We start from the raw sequence: 10,368 nt of genomic DNA, 5'->3' as shown, positions 1-10,368 counted from the left end.
AGGATAGCTAGGTTAAATTCTCCCCAGGTTTTTTACCGATTTGGTTTTCCTGGGTTATCATATCATTGTATTCTTTATTTTCTGCACTTTCGATGATATGATTTATCTATGTTAACCTAAAACTGCATAATTTATCTAAGTTAATCACTTGGCTAAATAACTAGGTTAATCTGGTTGTGTTTTTAAGGGGTTTAAAAACAAACACCTACCACCAAAGCCCTAGCCATGATACTGACAAGTGTTTTGGCATTCGTCATGCAATTCAAAATCTGATAGACACTAAGGTAATTGTACTGCCTACAAGGCCTAGCATCACTAATAATCCCTTGCCTAACCACAATTTTAGGAGATGACCAAGATTTAATTGCTTTATGACTGAAGGGGAAAGTGAAGAAGACTCGTCGAAGTTGATTTGTGACTTACTCGAGTGCTTTATGATGACATTGGAAGAGTTGATGGGTATGACGTTCGCTGCAGGGTATGATATATAGAGTGAAGTTGTGCATTGAAATGAGAGATTGTCATTACAAAATAAGTCCAATTGGGTGTTGGGATAAGGGTTCAACTGTAGGTTGGTATAAGGTACTGAGATTCCTTTACTTGTAACCGTTTGTTGTAATAATAGTGAATTCTTGGGAGTGGTAATCTTAAAATCACCCAATGGGGCTTTTGTTTTGGAGGTTTTCCCCATTCGTAAACAAATCACCGTGTAAATTTTATTTTCCGTTACATATTAACTTAGTTGGTAATTTGTTTGTGCTACCACGCGCATTGCATGTTAATTAATTTAAGTAATTCACTTGGCTAATTAATTGGTAAATTTATCACAATGGGTCAATACATTCTTCACTTATCATATATATATATATATATATATATATATATGTATGTATCTGGAGAAAACAACCACCCACTTTCACTCTTTTAACTAATACAAAGCCTCACAATTATTACTGCATCAAATGGCTTCAGTAAGGCCACACAAGATTAAAATTACATTCATAATTCATAATATTATAGGAGAGAAGAGTCATACTAAGACTCATTCTCTTATTGCCATACACAATAATATGATACAAAATAGCCTTTTTTTTTTTGTCTATGCCTGGGTAAGGTGCGAATCAAGGTCTTTGCTCAGATCAAGTACAAACTGAAGCAGCGAATTTGGTTCTGGAATACTCTCGTTCAGCTTTTCATATTCCATAGTCCAATGCACCAAGCTGCCCTCACCCTTTGGAGTAGCTTTAACAATGGCTTTGAGACTCTTGTACTCCTGAAGCATATCTCCTTCAATAACTTTGAAAGTGATCGAGTTGTTTTTTTCATCTATTGCTTCGATTATCTCCTTAGCAACTTTAGCTTTCCCATCTGTAGTTTCAAATTCGAAGAGTCAATTAAAGATGTTAACATTTGGCTATTGCAAAGGAAACGAAAAGCAATGATACCTAGTGTAAGAAAATATTTTTAAAAAATTAAGTAGAATGAGAAGGTTGGGGTAGGTGGGATTTTAAATGGATGTAAATTTTTGAACATGACATCATGAGTGCCACGTTTTTATTTTTGTTAGTTGCCTACCACTTTTTTTTTTTTTTTAATGATTTTTTTTTCTTTAAGTGATGATAGAGATATTATTGCAAATTTGGCCGGATAAACATTTATTGTCAGATCAATTTTTATAAACATTTTTTTAGTAAAATTTTATCATATGTTTAACATTTTCATTTAATTTTAATTTTACTTTATGATGACTGCCAAGTTAAACTTTCCTGAATATATGTAGTAAATATAACACTTGCACATTCTACGTTTAAAAGAAAAAAAAAAAAAAAAAAAACTGCATCGCATTATGAGAGCAAAAAGAAAAGAAAATTATATATGCACAAGATTTAATAATAATAATAATAATAATACGCATGATTTAAAAAGTTTCATTTAATTAGTCATTTTTTTAAAGGAAACATTAAATTTTTTTTCTTTGCTGCTAAAGGCCATTTAATTAGTAGTTAAAGGATGTGTATATATGATTTCATTTTTAATTTATGGTATTAGAACTTTGAAGTATATGCATCGTTCTTTACTCATATATTGGTAATTTTGGTATTTGTTAGTAATTTATGTCCTGAAAAAAGAGTGATTAATTCTTTAACATACGTCGTGAATATCAAATTTTAAAAAAGAGTAAAATTACAAATATATATGATACCTTATCTATTTATTTTTTCCTTTTCTCATCATGTACCAAGTAGTCAAGTACCAACCTAGCCAAGGAAGAAAGCAGAGACGGAGTTAGAATTTTGAGTTAGGGGAGGCGGTTTACCGTTGGTTGTGTGTGGTGGTTTCAACCTCTGACTCTACTTTTGCTTAGTTGTTGAGATTTTTATTTATTTATTGTTTTTTATTTTGGGAAAAAACAAAATTATTTTTCTTTAAAATTTTTTAAAGGGCAAGATTGGTTATTTTAGATAAAATTGGTTAATTGAGCTTAATTTTTTTTAGTTTTACTATTGGTACTTTTTGTTGTTAAGCTTTTTTTTTTTTTTTAGATTTTAGATCTATAAATTTTTTTTATGGTTACTTAAATGATGAAAATATTAGATTAAAAGTTTTTTTATTATAAATTATTGAAATGATAAGTGGCTACTAGTAAGTAAAAAAATGTTGTGAGTGGTGAGCCCATCATGCAAACAAATAAAAATTTGTTATCAAAACTGTTGGTAAAAAATATTGTAAAAAAGTTTGTGAGTATAGAATTATGTTTAAAAGAGTAAGGAAAATAAAATGTTATTTTATAAAATGAAACTTCTAAAATTAGTACACATATATAATAAAAAATAAAATTTGGGGGGGTGGGGGTAATGTCCAATGAAATAGCTCCGTCCGTGGAAGGAAGGGAGAATATTTTTCTCTAATTCTTTTTTATTTTTAAGTTTATCCAAACTAAAGAAAAAATAGCAGTTTTTCTTAGATAGATTTTTCCTTACAAAAATATAAATCAACATGCAGTCTAATTCTAAATCCTATGTTATTATCTATGGTGCTTACCCATCTCTCTTTTCCCATTAGATAGAAGATAGGGCACACACTACTTATATTGAGACTTGATTCATTCCATTAACTCAACAATCATTAATATTTTGTTTCATCATCTACTGTCATGTTCAGTCAAGAAGGAAGCATTAGTGATTCATCGAAAGTTAGACTATATTACGAGTATATTGAATATGTAGCTTGATCAAGCACGTAAACACATAATAATACATAGTCATATATACATATAGTATATGATCTGGAATCGCTTTACCATGGACGTAATCCCAGAAGATGACAGAGCCCTCTTTGCCCCAATCACCTTCATGTAAAGCACAGCCCTGTACTTTTCCAGGGGACACATTGGATATGTGGTGTGGCCTGCAACTGAAGAGCTCGTGAAATTTTTCAGCGGGAGCCTTAATTTCAACATCAGCCTCCACCTTACCAACTAGAGACATTGTTTTTTTTTTTTTTTGGGAGATGATTTTCCAAAACCAACTAGCTTTACAAGTTTTTTTTTTTTTTTGCAGTAGAAAACACTTGGGGCTATTGACTTTAAATAGAAGATTTCTGAGTGGTCTCTCGTGAAGATCTCGATCACACTCCACATTACAATTGCGGTGTGGCCCCCATTCATGGCACGCAACGTCAAAGGAGAAGGTCTTGTGTCTTTCCAAATTTCATGATTGGCCTTTTGTTTTATTAGTTTAATCGTTGCCGATGAAATAATTGTACATGATAGCAAGGGTTGGTGGACGAAATAATTGTACGGATGTTGTGGTTTGTACACAAGGTTAACATGGTTCGTGAATTCCTGCAAAGATTGTTAAGAGGATTTTGAGTGTTTTGATAAAATACAAATAAATTTATTTGTATTTTGAGTTTTGTTATTTGCAGTAACTATGGGTATATTGAGAGCTTAAGGCTGAAGGTTTTATTTTTTATTATTTGTTTATTATTATTGTGCAAGATTGAAAACCTTGATTGAGTTCAATCCGGAGCTCGATCGTGCAACAATGATGATTGAAACAGGAAGTCTAGGTAGACTCTCCATTGAACGAGATCTTATTATGTGAATTCGGAGTTATTCCTTCCAAGGATATGCTTGTAGCCACCTCAAGCTAAATCTTCACTTTTATTTAAACATTATTTTAACTCTAAAATGTGAAAGTCTTCTTGTTTGATAGGATTTAGTGTTGACGAATTCCATGATAACTTTGTTTGTATTAGTTGGTTTTAAAATTGAAATGTAATATTAATAATGAAGTTTGTTGGACCGTGAGTTGTGTCATTTCACCTCAAAACCATTTGGTGATGAGGAAGATACACTCAAATCTTTTATGGCATTCGACATCACATCACGCGGGCCTATTTTTAGAGTGGTTGTAGGGAGTCAAATTATGGTCCCCCCAACAATCCCTCCCTCACAATAACACTCCCGTGACTCGAACCCATGACCTTGGCTCTAATACCATTTGTCGGACCTTGAGCTGTGTCATTCCACCTCAAAATCAATTGGTGATGGTGATGAGGAAAACACACTCAAATCTTTTATAGCATTCGATATCATGCCACGCGGGCCTATTTTTAGAGTGGTTGTAAGGAGTCAAATTTTGGTCCCCCAACAAAGTTAAAGGTTAAAGCAATAATTCATTGTACAAAAACAAAGACCTCAGTCGAGTGAGGATTAAAGCTCAATCATGCAAGATCAAATAGAAACTCTCGGTAGAGTCTCTTTAGATACTAGGTCAACCAAGACCCTATAATGGAAATTTCGATATTTGCTTCCATGGCAACTTTTGTGGCCACCTCAAGCCTAAACCCAACATGTATAAAACCCTATTTATAACCATAATTTTGTAAGAAAGAAGAAGATCACAAAAACACGAAGAGAAACTTGGAGAGAGAGAGAGAGAGCCTTTTCTTAGTCTTTCAATCCTCTCTCATTATTCATTCTTGAGAGGTTGAGAGTTTCAATCACAAAGATTACCATCATTGTGTTGGAAGCACTACTAAAACATAAAGGCAACATCAAATTTTCAAGAAGTGTTAAGAGTAGTTGAAAGATTAGTTTATGGTCATCATATTGACTTGTGGCAACAAGTTAGGAGTCTGCAGTTGCTAGCAGGAGCAAAGATCTTGGGCATATAGTTTGACCATATGTATGGGGAAGTTGTGTGAGTATTGTATGTATGAAACAACTGCAATAGTGAACTCGTTGATATGGAACTGATGCCATTACGATTTGGGTTTTCATTCCTTAACACATGGAAGTCTTTGTGTGCGTGTGTTTGTGATTATTTATTTTGAGAATCAAGTTTTCTATTTTTAGGCTTAGGCAACATAACCTTGGTTAAACTTCCCCACACTTTGAGGTAGTCCAAGTTAGGCTTACGCCCTCCCCAAATTTTATAAGGAGTTTTATTAGTTTTCTTATGAAATACCTTAATTTCTATGTGATAAATGGAAAGAATGGATTCCCTGTACGTATATGTTGGTGGATAGCTGGAAAATAACAAGCATATGACATTCATCATTTTCTTTGAGTGTTTTTTTCTTTTCTTGAATAATTCACTAGATTTAAGTGAATAAGGTCATGCCACACGATTTATGTCATTTTGTTCACAAAAATCTCTAAATGGAACAAGCATGCCAATTTCATATAGTAGCTGTTTCAGTTTGGTTAAAAGGAACAATATATTTTGGCACCATTTAATACTATTGTACAGTTTCCAAGTTACACTATTTTTTATTTATATATGATTAAATTTAAGATAATTACTTTTATTGACATATGAAACAAATAATTTAAATATAGGTATTTATATACTATACTTCTCTACAATTTAAACTTTTACAAAAACCAATATCTTATTTTAGTAATTGTTGGATTAATTAATATATATATATATATATATATATATTATATTTACTTTTAACCATGCTAATACATTAGCTCAAGTTCTTCTTGCCAAAAAAAAAAAAAAAAAAAAAACCAACATACTTTCCTTATTCTATTTTTTTTTTCTTTTCTTTATTCTGCTCCACAAGTTGGCATTCCAAGTTCCCATCACCTTTATTAATTTCATCTCAGCACGTTTTCTCACACATTAGTTTTGATCTAAATAGAAAAGGACACGACAATCATGTGGCATGAACAGCAAGAAAAGTACACATCACTCGATTTGGAAAAAATTAAATGTTACAATAATAAACAGCTACGTGAAGTGTGAACATACTGATTAATGAGTAATATACTAAAAATACTACCAATTTTGTTATATAAGCCTTGTGCAGTGTTGCCCATCACATTAAAGTAATTTAGATATATATATATATATATATATTATAAGTTTTTCAAAAAAAAAAAAAGATATATATTATAATTTTTTTTTTCAAATGAGTAGTGCTATAGCTACATCATTTTCACAACAATTTTACCAAAAAAAACTTAGTTAATAAGTTTTTACTAATTCTTATTTAATTTAGGTATACTCCTAACATCATTTTTTTTACTTATCATTAACAATTTTTTAGTTAGGATTTGTTGTAAAAATGCTTTCCATAGTTTTGTTCTCTTGAAATCCACCAATCATATTTATTATCATATTTGGGGAAATTAAAAAAATTATAGAATACTATGGCCAGTATGCAAATACATTTATCTTTTACCAAGCAACTTCTATGAAATCTTGGACGAGATTTGGTTTGAAAAATATCTTTTTAAATCTTTGAGGGATTCGTTGTGATTTTGACGGTATATTATTCAAAAAATTCAAATTTGGAAAGGTTTCTTCCATCCTAATCTGGACCTATTTATCATTTCTAAATCAGTAATATTAAGACTACAACTTTGTCTCAACTCGTTCACAAGTGAGTTGTGAGCGGTAGAGTTTTTTTTTTTTTGGGGAGAAATCATTGGTAGGCATTTTTGTTCCTACATTTCTTTGTTTCCATCATCAAAATTCAAAAGGACACCATTTTAGACATTATTTTAATTGTAATTTTATCCATTTATGCGACAGCTTTTACATTCATATTCAGTTTTAGTCTTCTTACGCATCTTATCTAAATTGAAGGCGTCATGCGTTTCCAAAATTTTCCATGGCTCTTCTCATTGCTACAGTTAGTGTTAGATTGGATACAGCATTTTTTCCTTAACGTTTGTGTTTATGCTGTCCTGTGCATTTTTTAGTGAGTCTCGTGTACTGTTCATAGGACCTGCAAGTACTTTTTTAAGTAAAAACAACTTTAAAATTAGGTCTCACGGTACTATATTTACACATTTAAAAATTAGTTTGTTACAATATTTTCAATTTTCAATTTTTAGCAATAAACAGTATCCAAACAGACTCTTAATGTCATCTACTTACTATGCAATGCCATGATAAGTTAAATATGTTAAACCTATTATATGACATATTACATAAAAGACTTCTCTCTTTTTCTAATGAGGGTAAGAGAATCATTCCCTTTCACAAACAATAAATTTTCATTGATACTTATTTTATACGCACTTTCATATAATATTTACAATCGTACGTATATCCTGATATATACATTTAAAAAAAAATGATGTCTACATATAAAACATAAAAAATTGATGTAAGAAGTTGATGTTCTTACATTCACAAGTAGTTCTCATATCTCAATTTACAATGAGTTCTCAACGAAATAAAAATTGTGGTGTTTTTACTCTCTCTCTCTCTCTCTCTCGTGCATGATTATACACTAGCTCTCAATCAAGTCGCAGTGTTTTTTCCCTTATCTGTTCCCTCTCTCATGTGCATGATTCTGCACCTCGCTTTCCACTCTCATATCACTTATTGTCCTTATCTTGTCAGAACTTATTTATTATCTTGTCTATTCTCTCCCCCTTGCTATCACATGCAATTATTTTGTATCTCTCAACCTACCACGTTCAATTATTTTGTAGGTAATGACAAAACCAATATATATATATATATATATATATATATTTTTGATGGGAACAAAAACCAATATTAAATACGAAAAGAACATCAACCAACCCACATTAATTTGTCTCGACGTAAAATGACACACAAGATCTCTCTAGTTGACATTACAAGCCTTGATGGGACCCATGTAATTTGGACGAGCATGGCAATGAAATAGTCACCAGAGAGGATCTTAGCGTGACAAATTTTCTATAAATGATAATAGCCAAAGTGGTCTCTCCTACAGAACCACATTACCTACTACTATCTTTTCTTAATTAGCACTTGTAAAGTATTTGGTTTTGGCTTTGGCTTGTTTGGATGTTTTTTTTTTTTCATCACTCAATTTCTGTCACTCATCACTCATCATTTAAAATACTCTACTCATTTGGCATCATTACTCACTTGTCATCACTCAATATTTTTCACACTGTTTGTGGGTCCCATACTTGTCACTCAGTGCAGTTTATTTATTTTTTTTTTAGTACCCAGAAACCCGAACCTAGTGAAAAAAAAAAAGATCACCAAACCCAAAAAAAAAAAAAAAAAAAAAAAAACCCAAAAACCCGAACCCAGTGAAAGAAGAAAGGAAAAAAAAAAAAAAACCCAGATCATCGAACCCAGTGAAAGAAGAAGAAGAAGAGGAAAAAAGAAAAAAAAAAAAAGAAAAAGAAACCTAGAAACCTGAACCCAGTGAAAAAAAAAAAAAAAAAAAAAACCTAGATCACCGAACCCAGTGAAAGAAGAAGAAGAAGAAAAAGAAAAAAAAGAAACCCAAATCACCCAACCAGTGAAAAAAAAAAAAAAAAAAGGAAGAACCGAAGACCGAACCCAGGAAAAAAAAAAAAAAAAAGGTGTGGCTGACCTGACTAGTGAGTCCCTCCATGTGTGTTTAATTACAAAAATGTCATTGAAAATAGAGTTATGGAAACTGAAAACAGCTAAAATGTGTTTTCAGTTTCCATAACTCATAACTCATAACTCAAAAGTCAGAGATTTGAGTGATAAAAACAAAAAACTGGAAACAGAGTTATGAGATGCCAAACAGACTTCTCAGCTATAGCTCTCACAATTTTTGAGTTATGAGTTATGGAAATCATCAATCCAAACAACCTCTTAGTATGAAAAAAAATGTCTCCATTTGGAAAGGTGGAGGCTGATATAGAAATCTAGGCTCCAGCTGAAAATTTTCACGAGATCTTCAACTGTAAGCCACACCACATATCTAATGTATCCCCTGGAAAGATCCAGGGTGTTGCTTTACATGAAGGTGACTGAGGCAAAAAGGGCTCTGTCATCTACTGGGATTATATATATAAAAAAAATCTATTCGTAAAGTGGTCTAGCATTCTTTGAATAATTAATATTTACCTTTTAACTGAACTTGACGGTAGATGAAACAAAATATTAATGGTGAGAACTAATTAACTCAATTGGTAAAGTTAGTCTTTTATCGTATAAGGGATTTGGATAAAAATGCTCACCTATACCGAAATCAATTAGCCTTTTGATACGGTGACAAAGAGTAATCATTATAGAATATGTTAGAGATGTATTAAATATATTAGCCTAATGTAATAGGCTCAAACCCACGTACCATGTGTAGTATAAGTCTCCTACCTATATATACTTATGTTATGATTCATTGTAACACATATTTTATACTATACTGATACAATAAAGATGTACTCTTTAAGGGTTTTTTTTTGTGGACGTAGACTGACAAGATTTAACCATATAACCATGTTCCTATTTTATGCTTCCTCTTTTGCATCTACTTTAGCCTATACAATTTGGTATATACATCAATGCTAAAATTTAACATAATAGAAGCAAAAAATTCAAATCTTTTATACTAAAAACTAAAACTATATATATATATATATATAAATAGTGAATACTTACAGTTGGTGGTTGAGTTAATGGAATGCATTCTATAAGTTATTTCATCTTAGACTAGTCAAAGGCATAAGTATTGTGTGCCCTATCTTCTATATGCTTGCAAAAGACAGAAAGAACTGGAAGTACCGTAGATAATATTATTGGTTTTTGAATCAGACTACATGTAGATTTATATTTAAGGAAAAATTCTTCTATGAGTGAACTATTTTTCGTAGTGAGTAGGTTGATAGTTGATAGGGAATATTTTCACCAGTTAGAAATTTTTTCCTAACACCCTAGAGTCTTTGGTCACTGAAAGCATCATAAGCTTACTAAAAGAATTTTCAGTCACCAAAAGTATCGTCGGTCATGAAGGGAGCGTGACACCGCGCTACACGCTCCGCCCTAAAGGTCGTCAGATACCAAGAGGTCGTCAGGTACCTTCCTTGACATTGCACAACATGCTTCGCCCTAGAGATCGTTAGGTACCAAGGGGTCG

At 31.8% G+C, this 10,368-nt stretch overlaps 1 protein-coding gene across 1 annotated transcript; it reads right to left on the bottom strand.

Annotated features, from left to right (window-relative positions):
- Positions 1–929: 929 nt before the first annotated feature.
- LOC126717645 (MLP-like protein 31) lies at positions 930–3,571 on the bottom strand. The gene is made up of 2 exons (XM_050419478.1): positions 3,302–3,571; positions 930–1,368 (listed from the first exon to the last, which is right to left on the bottom strand). Exons 1-2 carry the CDS (start codon positions 3,486–3,488, stop codon positions 1,100–1,102), a joined length of 456 nt encoding a protein of 151 aa, XP_050275435.1. The 5' UTR covers positions 3,489–3,571; the 3' UTR covers positions 930–1,099.
- Positions 3,572–10,368: the final 6,797 nt, after the last annotated feature.

This window comes from Quercus robur, chromosome 3, assembly GCF_932294415.1.
Source record: "Quercus robur chromosome 3, dhQueRobu3.1, whole genome shotgun sequence".
In the NCBI taxonomy this organism is placed as follows: Eukaryota; Viridiplantae; Streptophyta; class Magnoliopsida; order Fagales; family Fagaceae; genus Quercus; species Quercus robur.
This window is presented reverse-complemented; position numbering and strand designations above follow the sequence as displayed.

Excerpts from the sequence above, each read along its gene's own strand:
- LOC126717645 (XM_050419478.1), bottom strand. The coding sequence starts at position 3,488 with ATGTCTCTAGTTGGTAAGGTGGAGGCTGATGTTGAAATTAAGGCTCCC. Across the intron at positions 1,369-3,301 it reads CTTCTGGGATTACGTCCATG|ATGGGAAAGCTAAAGTTGCT; the intron begins GTAAAGCGATTC and ends TTGAAACTACAG.